This window comes from Trichechus manatus, unplaced genomic scaffold, assembly GCF_000243295.1.
Source record: "Trichechus manatus latirostris isolate Lorelei unplaced genomic scaffold, TriManLat1.0 scaffold00052, whole genome shotgun sequence".
NCBI lineage: Eukaryota > Metazoa > Chordata > Mammalia > Sirenia > Trichechidae > Trichechus > Trichechus manatus.
In genome coordinates, this window is record NW_004443988.1 from 4,113,886 (window position 1) to 4,131,260 (window position 17,375).

Sequence of the window (17,375 nt, forward strand, 5' to 3'; positions counted from 1 at the left end):
AGATACTGCAAAACCTCAACATTGAAAAGACAAATAACCCAATTAAAAAATGGACAAAGGATATGAACAGGCACTTCGCCAAAGAAGATATTCAGGTGACTAACAGACACATGAAGAAATGCTCAAGATCATTAGCCGTTAGAGAAATGCAGATCAAAACTACAATGAGATATCATCTCACCCCAACAAGGCTAGCATGAATCCAAAAACACAAAATAATAAATGCTGGAGAGGTTGTAGAGAGACTGGAACAATTATACACTGTTGGTGGGAATGTAAAATGGTAAACCACTTTGGAAATCGATTTGGCGCCTCCTTAAAAAGCTAGAAATAGAAGTACCATACGATCCAGCTATCCCGCTCCTTGTAATATATCTTAGAGAAATAAGAGCTGTCACATGAATAGATATATGCACACCCATGTTTACTGCAGCACTGTTCACAATAGGAAAAAGATGGAAACAACCTAAGTGCCCATCAGCAGACAAATGGATAAACAAATTATGGTATATCCACACAATGGAATACTATGCAACAATAAAGAACAATGATGAAGCCGTAAAACATCTTATAATATGGAGGAATCTGGAGGGCATTATGCTGAGTGAATTTAATCAGTCACAGAAGGACAAATATTATATAAGATCACTATTATAAGAACTCAAGAAAAGGTTTAAACACAGAAGCAAGCATTCTTTGATGGTTATGAGGGTGGGGAGGGAGGTGAAGCTTATTCACTAACTAGATAATAGATAAGAATTGTCTTAGGTGAAGGGAAGGAGAGCACACTCTACAGGGGAAGTCTGCACAACTGGCGAAACCAGAGCTAAGAAGTTTCCTGTATACAGTCAAACACTTTGAGGGACAGAGTAGCAGGGGTAGGGTTCTGGGGACCATGCTTTCAGAGGACATCTAGGTCAATTGGCATAACAAAGCTTATTAAGAAAATCTTCTGCATCCTTCTTTGGTGAGTGGCATCTGGGGTTTTAAAAGCTTGCAAGTGATCATCTAAGATGCATCAAGTGGTGCCAACCACCTAGAGTAAAGGAGAATGAAGAACACCAAAGACACAAGGAAAGTAGTAGCCCAAGAGACAGAAAGGGCCACATAAACCAGAGACTTCACCAGCCTGAGACCAGAAGAACTAGATGATGCCCGGCTGCCACCAGGGATCGCCCTGACAGGGAATGCAATAGAGAGTCCCAGATGGAGCAGGAGAAAGGTGGGATGCAGAACTCAAATTTTAGTAAGAAGACCAGACTTAATGGTCTGACTGAGACTGGAGGAACCCCAGAAAGCATGGCCCCCGGATTCTCTATCAGCCCAGAACTAGAACAGTTTCCGAGGCCAGCTCTTTAGAAAGGGATTGTACTGGACTGTGGGACATAAAGTGATACTTGTGAGAAGTGTGCCTCTTAGCTCAAGCAGATACATGAGACTAAACGGGCAGCTTCTGTCCGGAGGTGCAATGAGAAGGCAGAGACGGTTAGGAGCTGGTTGAATGGACATGGGGAATCGGGTGGAAAGGAGGAGTGTGCTGTCACAGTATGGGGAGAGTAATTAGGGTCACATAACTATGTATAAATTTTTGTATGGGAGACTAACTTGAAATGTAAACTTCATTTAAACTACAACAATAAACCAAAAAAAAGATTCAGCAGAATGGCAGGATACAAGATAAACATACAAAAATCAGTTGTTTTGCTATACACCAATAAAGAGAACTCCGAAAGGAAATTAGGAAAGCAATACCATTTATAATAGCCCCTAAATAAATGAAATGCATAGAAATAAATCTAACCAGGGACATAAAAGACCTATACAAAGAAAACTACAAAGCACTACTGCAAGAAACCAAAAGAGACCTACATAAATGAAAAAACATACCATGATCATGGATAGGTAGAACATTGTGAAAATGTCAGTTCTACCTAAAGCAATCTGCAAATGCAATGCAGCCACAATCCAAATACCAACAGCATACTTTATTGAGATGGAAAAACTAATCGTTAACTTTCTGTGGAAAAGAAAGAGGCCCCAGATAAGTAAAGCACTACTGAAGAAGAAAAATAAAGTAAGCGTCGCACTACCTGACCTCAGAATCTACTGTACAGCTATGGTAGTCAAAACAGCCTGGTACTTGTACTATGACAGAAACATTGACCAATGGAACAGAATCGAGAACACAGATGTAAATCCATCCACCTACGGTCACCTGGTCTTTGACAAAGTCCCAAAGTCTATTAAATGGGGAAAAGACTGTCTTTTTTTTTTCTTTTCTTTTTTTTATTGTACTTTCCATGAAGGTTTACAGAACAAATAGTTTCTCATTAATCAGTTAGTACACATATTGTTTTATGACAATGGTTAACAACCCCATGACATGTCAACAGTGTTCTTTCTCGATCTTGGGTTCCCTATTACCCACCTTCCTGTCCCCTCCTGCCTTTTAGTCCTTGTCCCTGGACTGTTGTGCCCCATTAGTCTTGTTTTGTTTTATGGGGCTGTCTAATCTTTGGCTGAAGGGTGAACCCTGGGAGTGACTTCATCACTGAGCTAAAAGGGTGTCCGGGGGCCATACTCTCGGGGTTTCTCCAGTCTTTGTCAGGCCAGTAAGTCTAAAGACCGTCTTTAACAAATGGTGCTGGCAAAACAGTATTTCCATCTGTAAAGAAATGAAACAGAACACATACTTCAGCACCATACACAAAAACTGATTCAAAATGGATCAGAGACCTAAATATAAAACCAAAAACTATGAAGATTATGGTAGAAAATCAATACTAAGGGCCCTAATCTACAGCATAAATAGAATAAAAACCAAAACTAACAATACTCAAACACCAGAAGATAAGCTGGATAACCAGGATTGTCTAAAAATTAAACACTTACGCTCATCAAAAAACTTCACTAGAATAGTAAGAAGAGAACCTACAGACTGGGAAAAAATTTTTGGCTATGACATATCTGACAAAGTAATCTTTAAAATCTATAGGAAAATCCAACACTGCTGCAACAAAAAGACAAATAATCCAATTAAAAAATGAGCAAAGGACATGGACACTTCATCAAAGAAGACATTAAGATGGCTAACAGACAATATGAGGGAGTGCTCACCATCATTAGCCATTAGAGAAATGCAGATGAAAACTGCAATGAGATACCATCTCACCCCGACATTACTGGCACAAATCAAAAAAACAGAAAATAATATGTTGGAGAGGCTGCAGGGAGATTGCAACTCTTTTGCGCTACTGGTGGGAATGCAAAATGGTACAACCATTTGGAAAATGATATGGCGCTTCCTTAAAAAGCTATAAATAGAAATACCATTCAATCCAGCAATCCCATTCCTAGAAATATATCCTAGAGAAATAAGAGCTGTCACATGAATAGACATATGCACACCCATGTTCCTTGCAGCATTATTCACAATAGCAGAAAGATGGAAACAACCTAGGTGCCCATCAAGAGGTGAATATATAATCTCTGGTACATACACACAGTGGAATACTATACAACAGTAAAGAACAATGATGAATCTGTGAAACATCTCACAACATACATGAATCTGGAGGGCATTATGCTGAGTGAAATAAGTCAATCATAAAAGGACAAACATGTATGAGACCACTATTATAAAAACTCATGAAAAGTTTTACACACAGAAAGAAACAATTTTTGATGGTTATGAGGGAGGGGATGAGTGGGGAGGGAAAAACACTAACTAGACAATAGATAAGTGGTAACTTTGGTGAAGGGTAAAACAGTACACAATACTGGGGAAGCCAACACAGCTTAACCAAGACAAGATCATGGAAGCTTCATAGACATATCCAGACTCCCTGAGGGACCGAGTTACTGAGCTGAGGGCTATGGACCATGGTCTCTGGGGACATCTAGCTCAATTGGCATAACATAGTTTTGATGGTTAAGATTGTTTGTCAACTTGGCTCTGCCATGATTCTCAGTGTTTATATGTGATCACTCCCATGATTGAATATGCTGTGGGTAGCAGGTCAGTTGAAAAGGATTTTCCTTGGGAGTGTGGCCTGCATCCGAATATAAGCAGACATTCTGGCTTTTTGCTCACTCTGGATGCTGCGGCTATCTCTTGTTCATCTGACCTCCAGTTCTTGGGACTTGAGCTGTCAGCTTATCTGCCGGTCTTGGGATTTGTCGATCTTCACAGCCTGTGAGCGAAGCCCTGGTCTCTGACCTGCCGATTTTGGGTTCGCCAGCCCGTGCAGCTACGTGAATAAGGAGGAGCCTTACGGTCTTGCCTGCCAGTCTTGGGATTCATCGATATTCACAGCCTGTGAACGAGAGCCCTGCTTTCCGACCTGCCAATCTTGGGTTCACCAGTCCCTGTGGCTACATGAATTAGGAGAAGCCTCTATCCTGATGCACAGACTTGGTACGTTCCAGCGTCTACAATCAGGTGAGGTGTTTCTTTGATATAAATCTCTCTCTATATATATTTATACACTTTACTAGTTTTGCTTCTCTAGAGAACCCAGCCTAAGACAATAGTTTATAAAGAAAATGTTCTGCGTCCTACTTTGGTCAGTAGCACCTGGGGTGTTAAAAACTTGTGAGCAGCCAGCTAAGATACATCTAATGGTCCTATCATGTCTGCAGCAAAGGAGAATGAAGAAAACCAAAGACACAAGGGAAAGATTAGTTCAAAGGACTAATGGGCCACAACTACCACAGCCTCCACCAGACTGGGTCCAGAACAACTAGATGCTGCACCACCTCCGACAGCTCTGACTGGGATCACAATAGAAGGTCCCGGACAGAGCAGGAGAAAGACGTCGAACAAAATTCAAACCCACAAAAAAAGACCAGAATTACTGGTCTGATAGATACTCAAGAAACCCCGAAAATATGGCTCCGGGACACTCTTTTAACTCAGTACTGAAGTTCACCCTTTAGCCTCAGATTAGATGGGCCTATAAAAGAAACAATAACACACATAGTTCATCCATGTATATGAGACTAAATGGGCATACAAGATTAAATGGGCACACCAGCCCCAAAGCAAAGATGAGAAGGCAGGAAGGGACAGGAAAACTGGACGAATGGAAGTGGGGAACCCAAGGTCGAGAAGGGGAGAGTGTTGACATATTGCGGAGTTGTCAACCAATGTCACAAAACAATTTGTGGATCAATTATTTAACGAGAAAGTAATTTTCTCTGTAAACTTTCACCTAAAGCACAATAATTAAAAAAAAGAAAATCAAACGTTAAAAGAAAAAGAAGAGGACGTGGAACGAGGGATGTTATTGGTGATGTCAGATGGATGTTGGCTGAAAGCAGAGAATACCAGAAAGATATTTATCTGTGTAGTATTCACTATGCAGTGGCGTTCAACTGTGTGAATCATAACAAATTATGGATAACATTGCGAAGAATGGGAAGTCCAGAACACTTAATTGTGCACGTGCAGAACCTGTATGTAGATCAAGAGACAGTTATTCGAACACAACAAGGGGATACTGTGTGGTTTAAAATCAGGAAAGGTGTAATCAGGGTTGTATCCTCTCACCATACTTCTTCAGTCTGTATGCTCAACAAATAATCCAGGAAACTGGACTGTATGACGAAGAACACAGCGTCAGCATTGGTGGAAGACTCATTAACAACCTGTGATATGCAGAAGACACAACCTTGCTTGCTGAAAGTGGAGTTGAAGCACTTCCTGATGAAGATCAAAGACTACAGCTTTCAGTATGAATTACACCTCTACAAAAAGAGAGCAAAAATCCTCACAACTGGACTGATAAGCAACATCATGATAAACGGAGAAAAGATTAATGTTGTCAAGGATTTCATTTTACTTGGATCCACAAGCAACGCCCATGATAGCCGTGGTCAGGAAATCAAATTATGGATTGCATTGGGCAAATCTGCTACAAAAGACCTTTTAAAGTATTGAAAAGCAAAGATGTCACTTTGAAGACTAAGGTTGGCCTGACCCAAGCCAGGATATTTTCTATCACCTCGTATGCTTGTGAAAGCTGAATAATGAATAAGGAAGACCGCAGAAATATTGATGCCTTTGAATTATGGTGTTGGCAAAAAATATTGAATATACCATGGACTGACTGCCAGAAGAACAAACAAATCTGTCTTGGAAGAAGTGCAGGCAGAGTGCTGCTTGAAAGCAAGGATGGTGAGACTTTGTCTTACATACTTAGGACATGTTATCAGGAAGAACCACTCCCTGGAGAAGGACATCATGTTTGGTAAGATAGAGGGTCATCAAAAAAGAGGAAGACCCTCGATGAGATGGATTGATATAGTGTCTGCAACAAGGGGCTCAAACATAGCAATGATCGTGAGGGTGGTGCAGGACCAGGCAGTGTTTCATTGCGTCGTACATAGGGTCACTATGAATCGGAACTGACTTGATGGCACCTAACAAAAATAACAACAGTTCTACTACTTGGTACTTCTGCTACCTTACAACACTAAAGATCAAATTTCAGGATATTTATTTTTTGTCTTTTGGTTTGGATTTGTACATTTTACTGTACAGTTTTCTGAAAGGGGTTTCTGAAATATTTGAAGGAAGTTGAACAACTTCTCATTTGGGGCAAAATTGTTTATTTTAGGTATTGGGGTAATTTTGTGTAGTAAATATATAATTACTTAGTTTTAGTTAATCATCTGTGGATTATCTATGTTTTTAATTCTGATCTTCATTCTCTTCTGACCCCAGTTTCTAACTATTGTTCTGCTCATTAGTTTGAGTCCAAGAAAAAAGGTGGGGTTGATGGAAAGAGAGAGACTATGAAATTCTTATCACTCAGTTTTGCTGTGCATTTGTGGCTCTTAGAAAAAGATTTTATGGGGAAGGCTAGAGTTATTTGAGCTATGTTCTGTTTGAGTAACTGAAAGCTTTATTGTAGTTGAGAGACTTAAAGAGTGTAGTAAATTGCTTTGTTGTGCTTCTCTTCTCAACTTGATTTATTGTTTTTAATGCCAGTATATAATAAAGGCATTTGATTTACCTGGTTTTACAAGTATTTGAATTAAACTCATTTGAAAGAATGGCTTTTTCAAGTATGTATGTATGCTTTTGAAAATATATAGCCTTAATAGTGACATCTAGATTATGTGACAACTGGCATGGCAAAGGACTTGCCATGACTCCATCAGTATATGTTTAGTTCACCCATGAGTTAGACAGTATAGGATTCAAGGGGACAAGCTGGCTGAGAACCTTTGGTCTACAGTGTGTTTCAGACTGTGATGGCTCACATGCTGAGTGGGTTACAGACCTTGAAGAAAATTTAACATCCCTTTCCCCTCCTCATCCACCCAAGAGTCAGATCTTCAAAAGTAGCAGCAAGCTCCCCAGTAGGTTAATTTTCAGTCCCCCAAAGATTTTTCTAATTGGACACTTTTAAAGAGAGAAGTGTCTATACCCTAAGAGAGTATACTTTTGTTCAGAACTATGTCTTTAGCTGAACTGTTTGAAAGTGTAAGGGCTGACTGTTGAAGTTACCTCCTCCATTCCTTAACTGTTGAAATTGAAAGCGAGTGGACATACACACTCCTCTGAAAACTTTAGTACTTACAACTCAACACTCATTTTTTCTCTTATGGCTAATTGCCTATTATCTTTCACTGTATTTTCATATGCCTTGTTTTCCTTACCCAGAATATAAGCTGCTTCAGTGTATGAAGAGTGTCATAAACTTCTGTGTGCCTTCATCAAATAAGTGTTCAGTGTTTGATTTATTGCCTTAAGAATCTTTTATGTAACTTTGGCAGGCCAAGATAGAGGGGATTATATAAAAAGTAGGTTCTATAGAACAGCCTTTATTTGAAACACTATTTTAATTACAAAGCCAGAAGTAATATTTATGATGTTTTTTAAATCCTTGAAAAATAGCTGCTTAAACTGAACCCTTCAATTTTGTTAATTTTTCAAGTAACATTTTCTGTGATACCAGATCCTCTTCAAATGTGCATACTTTTGAGCAGCTTAAGCAGAAAATTACATATTTCTGAACAAATCATTAAGTACATATATATATATATAAATCAAGTAGGATTTGACAAATATTCTTTCAGCTACACACAGAAAAATACTAATGTCAAATAACCTTCTTGTTTTAAAACTGAAAAAAACCTACTGTTTAATATTTATTAATCACTGACAAAGAAAATAAAGCCATGATTAAGGATAATAATTTAGCATTTTTTAGAGAAAATATGAAATACTAACTTGGTTAGAAAATTATTACCTAAGATTTTACATTATGATTATATTTGGCTTTAATTACACTAGAGGTTAGAGTGTTCCTACACTTTGAAAAGGCCTTCAAGATTTATTTTGTGTACAGTGTATTTTATTTTTGTTATTCATCATAGTACCAGCACTTGACTGTAGTCACCACAATAGCAAATACATATATACTGTGTGTGTGTGTTTGAGTGTGTGCGTGTGTGTGTGTGTGTTGTTTTGACCATATTTTACCATACATAATTTTTAGGCATAAGATTAACTTAGAAGTGGTCATTGACATTGTCAGGTAACAAATAGCTCCATGCATACTGCTTCTAATTGAAGATGACATTGAGAAAGTAAAAATGAGCTCAGACTGAGACGGTAAAAATCTGCCCAGCCATTCATCGGAGTAGAATAATAATGACAGATAAAGCTAGCTGCAAAGTTAACAGGAAACAGTATCCACCTACTCCTCACTTACTGACTGTCTTATTATCCAACATTTCACATTTATGACGATAGTAAAAATTCTACTATTTAGTTGTTTTGTGCATTAACAACATAGTAATGAACACCAGGGTGCAAGGCAAGAATAACACTGGCTGTGATGGTTAAGGTTATGTGTCAGCTTGGCTGGGCCATGATTCTCAGTGGTTTGGCAGTTACGTAGTTATGTTATTTGGCAGTTATGTAATGATGTAATTTGGCAGTTGTGTAATGATGTAACTTGGCAGTTGTGTAGTGCTATAATTTGGCAGATACATAATGATGTAATTTGGCCATTATGTAACGATGTAGTCATCGTCCATTTTGTTGTCTGATGTGATCACCCTCCATTTTCACATAGTGTCAATTTTCACGTGACAACCTGGTCTTTGGAACCTAACCATGGTAAGTGAGGAATGAGTGTATCTCCCAAGGACATACTGTAGCTATAAAGTTTTGTAACATCCCCCTTCTTTGACAGCTGCCTTTTTACTTACTGAAAAACTTCATTCTCTAAAATAAAAAATACAAGAAACGTTGGTGTTTGAAGTTATACCAGTAAGAATGAAGCATCATTCTCTTGCCTAGATGATCTAAGTCACTTTTTGACAGAGACACAGCCTCAATTTATAACTCAGGTGCAGAGCTTCACATAAAGGATTTCTGGATACAACATTCTGTATCTACTTTAACTTGTCCAAGGAGACTGGATACTGTGTTCACTTTGCAGTCTAGACTGGGTGTTGATCTCTTTACACACAAACCTGCTTTGCTTTGAGCCTGTCAAAACACTACTTGGTTTAAATTTCAGCTAAGCTTCACTCTTCTCCAGAATTCTTTAATAGCTCCGTCTCTTCCTTTGGTGAGTGGCCCCACACTTCCTCTGGTGTGTAGCCTCCTCATGGCAGTTGGTCATTAAACCTGATTTTGTCAGGCTACCAGTTTGTTCTTGGTGTTTTAAAACTAATAGGACTAGACAGCACATAGTTTAGTGTCTATTTTGACACATTCTCCCTGGTTTCAGTCGTATTTAGTGTTCATATCTGTTACTCGCCTTGAGCCTGTGGGTCTATGAAATACAAGAACAGAAAGAAACTTAAGAGCGATCTGGTTTAGGCCCCTTGTTTTATTTTAAAAAACTCTTTAAGATTTGGAGGCTAGACGGTCTTAATTTCATTACTAATGTGTTTCCAATTTGGATATTAAGGTAGGTTACTTCTCAGATTTTTGCAAATGGATAACCCCATCCTAATGTGCCTTGGCTGATTTTTATATCTCATTGCTGTGTTTCGAGATACAGTTTACTTTTTGTGTGTATGGGCCTCAATCCACTTACACCTTTGACCATTGTTTGACATGCTTTTTGTACATTTAGAACAAGGGTTAATATTAAGGACTACTGGTTAGTCTGAATTTTATTTACTCAGCAGATATTCATTATTATTAAGTCATTGTTTCCTGAGTCAAAATATAAATCATGCCCTGCCTTTGGCTCCTACATCAACTTCCTCTACTGCTGTACAGCACTTTCTTTATTCCTGCCTCATTTTATGATTAATTCTTTACTAGATAATATCTTTTAGTGCACGCTCTCCATTTTACTTCATCTTATTTGATTTAACTTGGGGAACACTATGCTTTTCACAAAGCAAGTGTTTGACAAATCTCTTGATTGACAGGCAAAACACCATGTTAGTTGTTGTAGGCTATACAAATATGGGTGAGACGTGTCTCCTGCCCTCAAGAATTTTAGAATCTTAGAGGATGAAAGACAGAGACACAAATAAAAATATGGCAGAGCCTTATGAAATGAAATGAGCAACACCAACTATTCCATGGGAAAGGCCAGAAGAGGTCACATTAGCAAAGGGCTTACTAACTGTCAATTAGTGCAAATAATTTTTCAGTTCTCTCTTTAGACGTTATGTCCTTATTTTGATTCATTTTACTAGTAGGACTCTATTTCCCAAGAAAAAAAATTACAGGTGCTAATTTTGCTGAATCCCAGGTCTAGGGCAGTGAAAATTCTGAAGTCCCCATCCTTCTTTACCACATGAAAGAAATTTGAATTGTCATTGAAATGAGAAGACAGAATTAAAACCTTTTTTGGTTAGGTACCTGAGGACTTCAGTTTGAGAAACATTTCTTTTTTGGCAGTTACACAGTACAGGAGCTCTTCATTTATCATTATTTTCCCTGTGTGATTCTCTTTATACAACTATCAAGTTGCAGAGGTTCAGCTCTTAAGAGTGTCGCTTTCATCATGCATACGCTTCTCCATGCTACGACTTACTGAGCATTTTAAGGTATATTATTAGAGCTGTTTATTAACTAATTGGTACTTATTTTTCAAATTATGTAGTTCTCAGCTAAATCTGGGAGATAAATAACCAAACCAAAAAAAAAACCAAACCCATTGCCATCGAACAGATTTCTTATATAGAAATTTATAACACAACTGCATTATAAAGCATTGTCCTGTTTCTTCAGCCTCTACCTATTTTGGTTTAGTCTAGCACCTTTGAATAGAGATAGATGTGGTTTCTCGTTCCTAAAACTACTCTTTAGAGATTACATGAGATTGTTTGGGTATAACTTAGCAGCTCTTTTTAAATCAACAAGGTGTTATTTAGAAACCTTACCTGTTTTTAAAAGGTGATAATGCAAATTGGTTTCATGAAACCAACATTTCTTTTCTTAAAGACCATCATTTAAGTACCCTAACTGCCAAATATAAAGCCAGTAGAACAGCTATAATAGTTTTCTCTCATCAGAGGTTTTACATTCCACTATCTGTTTATTGTATTTTGTAAATAGAAGCAGTTAATACCAGAATCATACCATCAGCAAATTGTTAGTGACTCTCTCATAGCTCCTTGACTGTTGGCTCTTATTTTGGTAGGCCAGCCTCGCTGGCTGCTGTTGCATTGTTGTCTGGTTTCTCCCCATTCCCAGAATCTCAGATAAATTTAGCAGATCTAAATCTCCTGCTAGTAGTACAAGGGTAGCACAGTGTGGGGAATCTCATTTTAAATCCAGATTTCTTTCTTGGCTGAAAATTACCTACTTTGTGAGATTGTATTATTTAAATTTACAACTGTATAACTGCAGCACGGCTTTGTGTCTTTACAGTACTGTGAAATATTGCAGATGTTACTCTAACATAGTACATCTACCTTTTCAAAATTAGAATATGTTTGCCAATTTCTAGAACAAAAAGGTAGTTTTTCTTTTTTTTTCTGTTGAAAGTAGGGGAACAAGTATTTAAAGAAAGCTCGTGTTGCTCAATGATGGTAAAGAATTTCAAAGCTTTATGAAAGCTTTATAGTTACAGGATGCATTTAATCTAAAAAACTCTTAAATATCCTTTAAAAACCTTAAATGTTTTATTAGTAATATACTCATTGCTGTCGAGTTGATTCACACTCATAGTGACCTATGTGACAGAGTAGAACTGCTCCTGGTGGCGTAGTGGTTAACAGTTTGGCTGCTAACCAAAAGGTGGGCAGTTTGAATCCACCAGATGCTCCTTGGAAACCCTGTGGGGTAGTTCTACTCTGTCTTATAAGATTGCTATGAGTTGGAATCAACTCGGCGGCTATGGGTTTTAGTTTAGTTTAATTTTTATGGAAGCAGACTGCTGCATCTTTGTCCCAAGGAGTGGCTGGTGGGTTCGAACCACCAGCCTTTTGGTTAGCAGCCAAATGCATAACCACTGGGTCACCAGGGCACCGTATTAGTAGTATGTCTTAATTTTCATTCATCATCTACTTGATTAGCTTCTATATATTTTTTAGGCATAATGTTAGACATCAGATATGCAATAGATAAGATCTAGTAACTGCCTTTGAGTTTACAGTCTAGAAGGAGAGAGAAACAAGAGAATTATAATTTATGTTGTTGTTGTTAGGTGCTGTCAAGTTGGTTCCAACTCATAGCGACCCTATGTACAACAGAATGAAACATTGCCGGGTCCTGCACCATCCTCACAATTGTATAATTTATAGCATATTATAATAAGAAATATGCCTGGGAGTATCTGGAGAGCACAGTAGAATCTCAGATGATTATACCTAATTTCATTGGAAGCAGAGAAGATGGGCAGCTAAGGAAACAAAAAATGGTGCCTGAGCATAAAGTGGGCATTAGCTAACTCTTTTCTAGGCCCAACTCTAAAGTCATATTTTTCATTTTCTTACTTGTCTTTTTCTTCTTTCTTTTATTTCAACTTTTGTAGAAAAGAATAGTTGATGTTTCTTTGTTATTATTGCAGAATTTCATTTTTACATTAATAAAGTTTAAAATATTGCCACTTTATTTTTATATGAAAATGAAATTAGTAGTTTACTTCTGTAATATTTGATTAACCTTTTTAATGCTTTTTTGGATCTCTTAGCTGATTATTCTTATTTTGTGTTAGTGTTTCAAAAGGGATGCTTACAAAACCATTGTCAGGTCTTTTGACATCTCTTTTTTTTTTTTTGTGCAACTCTAGCATATTTGCATTTGCATTGGAGTTGTCCACATTAAATTGTAAATTTTGAGAGGACTAAATAAGTCTCTATATCTTCCTTATCATAGGTTTCCTGCCCCCAGCAAGAGATTTAACACCATTTTCTGTGATGACATTGATCATAATGCAGCTCATCTCATTTATCACTAATAGAAATCTGAAACTTAAAAGTCCATGATGTTTTATACATGTTGAGTTTGAGATGACAGTGGAATATCCAAATGGAAATTTCCAGTTAGCTGTTAGACAATCAGAGAAAGATTGTGCTTATCCTTCATAGAGGAGGTTTTAGAACAAAAGTCAGATCATGCCATTCCTCTGCTCATAACCCTTCAATGATTCTTCAGCTCACTCAAAGTAAAGCTGAAGTCCTTACAGTTGCTTTTAAAAGGTATTTCATGTTGTAGCCTCCGGTTACTTCCAACCTCATCTCCTACTCCCCTGCACCCCAGTTCTGGCCACACTGACCTCTCTCATGTTTCTCAAAAAGCATAGGAATGTTTCTGCCTTAAGGCCTTGGGGGAACACTTCCCTGTCCTCCTGCCAGAATCACCCTTCCTTCAAATACAACTCTCATGGTGCTCTCCCTCATCTCCATCAAGTCTTTGCTCCAACCTCACCCGCTCAGTGAGGCGTTTCCTAAACTACTTTATTTAAAATTGATACCCATTCCCTTCCATACACTTTATGCCTCTAATTTTGGCTTATTTTTCTTCTAGCACTTATCACTTTCTAATGTACTAGATCATTTACTTTTTAATTTTGTTTTCTGTCTCCCTCACGATAGAATGACACTCCATGAAGACAACAGTTTTTATAAATTTTGTTCACAGCTATATCCCCAGTGTCTAGAATAGAGGCTAATAGATAGTAGGCACTTAATAAATATTTATTGCTAACTTGTTTGTCTGCCCCCCACATTCAGTTCAATTTAAAGTTTTCTGCCTAATGCTTACTTTTCCTAGGAACATGGAACATTACCAAGAATTTTATTTCTGAAGTATTTTCTTGAGGTTGAAACAAAAATTAACATATGTACTATTGATTGGACAGGTGTTCAGTCACTCATCCACCAGATCTATAACAGAGTCAGTAGGTGAGGCCTAGTGCAGACTGTGCACATTATGTTAAGGAGGTTGGATGTTGTCCTGTGAGCAGTGAGGGCTGAGTGAAGGGTTTTAAGCAAGAACTGGTATGATCAGACATACATTTTGGCCGCATACTCTGGTGGCTCTGCAGAGGATGGTGTCATGGATTGAATTATGTCCCCCCAAAAGTGTGTGTATCAGTTTGGCTGGACCATGATTCCCAGTGTTGAGTGATTTTCCTATATGTTGTAAATCCCACCTCTGTGATGTTAATGAGGGAGGATGGGCGGCAGTTGTGTTAGTGAGGCAGGACTCACTCTACAAGACTGGATTGTGTCTTGAGGCAATCTCTTGAGATACAAAAGAGAGAAGTAAGCAGAGAGACAGGGGGACCTCATACCACCAAGAAAGCAGTGCCAGGAGCAGAGCGCATCCTTTGGACCTGGGGTGCCTGCACAGAGAAGCTCCTGTTCCAGGGGAAGATTGATGAGAAGGCTGACAGAGAGAGAAAGTCTTCCCCTGGAGCTGACACCCTGAATTTGGACTTTTTGCCTACTTTACTGTGAAGAAATAAATTTCTCTTTGTTAAAGCCATCCACTTGTGGTATTTCTGTTATAGCAGCACTAGATGATTAAGACAAATGGCTTCAAGGAGAACAAGACTGAACACAGGGAGACCATGTGGGAAGATATTTTAATAGTCCAGCAAGAGATGATGAGAGCCTGAACTGGGGTCATGATAAGGGAGAATATGAAGAAAGCATGGATTTTGAAAATATTCAGGAAATAAAAATGGACAAATCTTGATGTTTACTTGCATGTGTGGTATGAGAGAAGAGGCGAGAATGGCTCCAGTACATCAAAATACTTGAGGAAACCAAAAACCCAAATCTGTTGTTGTCAAATCGATTCTGACTTATGGCAACCCTATGTGTTACAGAGTAGAATTGCTCTTCATGTTTTCTTGGCTATAATCTTTATGGAAGCAGATCACCAGGCCTTTCTTCCACGCAGCTGCTGGGCAGGAGCCTGAACTGCCAACCTTCCGTTTGTGCCACCTAGGGTCCTCCTAAATACTTGAGGAAAAGATGTTGAATTCAGTTTGGAAAGCTGAGTTTGAAGTGCCTTTGTGACATCCAGTTGGAGATATCTGGTGAAGAGTTGGATTATGGACCTGAAGCGCAGGAGATTTGCGCTAAAGATGGAGATTTGGAAGTAATCAGTATAGATACATTTTTCGAAATCATGTGAGTGAGTGATACCACCCCAGAAAAATATATAGTATTAGGGAAAAAAGGTCTAGGGCAATTGGATCATGAGGAATTCTAACCCTCATGAAATGGGCAAAAAAGAACTGAGAACTAAGAAGGTAAGAAGAAACCCACACCAATTTTATGAGTCTCTCAGATCATGGCTTAAACACCACTTTAGAGGTATCTCAATTGATCCTCAATCAAAATTAGGTCTCCTCTGTTGTTTTTCTCTTTGAACCCTATTTTTCCCTTTATAACTCCTAGCACAATGTAAAATTATGTATTTATTTTTGTATTTTATTTGTTGATGTCTTGTTTTCCCACTCCATGAGAGCAGGAACTTCATCTTTGCTCTCCACTATATGCTCAGTTCCTAGCACAGTGTCTGATACATGATAGATGCTTGTTAATCAAATGAAAAAAGTATGGGGTCACAGAAGCCGGTGTGTGACGTTTTCAGAAGGAAGTAGTTTCAAATGCTGCTCAAGCAGTCCAATCAAGTAATAATAATAATAACCAGTGTATAGTGAGCACTGATGAATGAAGGAGTGAAAATGTGTTTATTGATGAGAAAGTATCGGATGAATTATCCATTGGGATAATTCAGGGAGCTCTTGGTCTGAAGGGGAGATAATAACAATAGCCGGTATTCTGCAGGCACTAGCTATGCTGTTCTCTTTACATGCAGTAGTTCATTCAGTCTTCACAACTCTGAAGATAGGTACAGTTATTATACCTGTGGTACAGATGAGGAAATAAGTTTAAGGAGATTATGTACTTTGCCCAAGGTCACACAGGTAATGTTGAAGGCAGGACTTGAACAAGGTCTTTCTGGTCCAAAGCCCATGCTTTTAGCCATCGTACTAACTCCACTTCTGTAGAGGGCTCCATTTGATTCCTTATCAGGAAAGTGATATCTTGAAAGGGACGTTTGAACAGGAATGCCTTTGCTGCTGTTTATAGGACGTATTAGAAGTGAGAGTAACTGGTATTGAGAAGCAAGATAAAAGGATTTTTCATTAATTTAGAGTAGGGTATTTAGTTCCAAACTAGGTTCATAATTATATCTAGAAATGAAAATGGAGACAATCTAAGATTTGTTCTTACGGAGGAATTGACAGGAGATGGATACCAATTAAAAACGAGGGGTGAAGAGAAAACAGAATAAAAAATTAATTATAAGATTGTAATCCTAGGAGTTGGAGATTTCCATAAACTGTACTGCTAATATGAAGAAATTGGAAATGTACCTTTTTGTTGCATGAAATAATAAGTTTGTGATTAAAATTTTATGGATTATTTGCACAAGAAAAAAATAGATTTGATTTAGATAGTGTTTGGGTCTTGAGAAAGGGGCTAGAAACAAAAATTTTAAGACTCGAGAAAAAGGATTTACCCAGAAGTATTAATTAAAACCATGTGAGAGATTCTCATGGATCTCAGCATTTTTAATAATAAACGTTACCGATATGACTACTAACATTGCAGTGCTGTTGAGTCAGTTCCAACTCATAGCGACCCTATGTACAACAGAACGAAACACTACCCGGTCCTGCGCCATCCTCACAATCGTTGTAATGCTTGAGCCCATTGTTGCAGCCACTGTGTCAGTCTATCTCACTGAAGGTCTTCCTCTTTTTTGCTGACCCTCTACTTTACCAAGCACGATGTCCTTCTCCAGGGACTGGTCCGTCCTGATAACATGTCCAAAGTATGTGAGACGAAGTCTTGCCATCCTTGCTTCTAAGGAGCATTCTGGCAGTACTTCCAAGACGGATTTGTTTGTTCTT

At 38.2% G+C, this 17,375-nt stretch overlaps 1 protein-coding gene across 2 annotated transcripts in view; it reads left to right on the forward strand.

Moving 5' to 3' along the window:
• NCOA1 (nuclear receptor coactivator 1) overlaps positions 1–17,375 on the forward strand; it is a 270,561-nt gene that overhangs the window by 161,028 nt on the left and 92,158 nt on the right. The window contains exon 5 of one of the 2 annotated variants that reach the window (XM_023732415.1): positions 4,242–4,441. The exons of the other annotated variant lie outside the window; for it this stretch is intronic. Coding sequence (XP_023588183.1) covers positions 4,405–4,441 — 37 coding nt within the window. The 5' untranslated portion in view covers positions 4,242–4,404. The remainder of the gene's footprint in view (positions 1–4,241; positions 4,442–17,375) is intronic. 2 annotated transcript variants of the gene reach the window in all.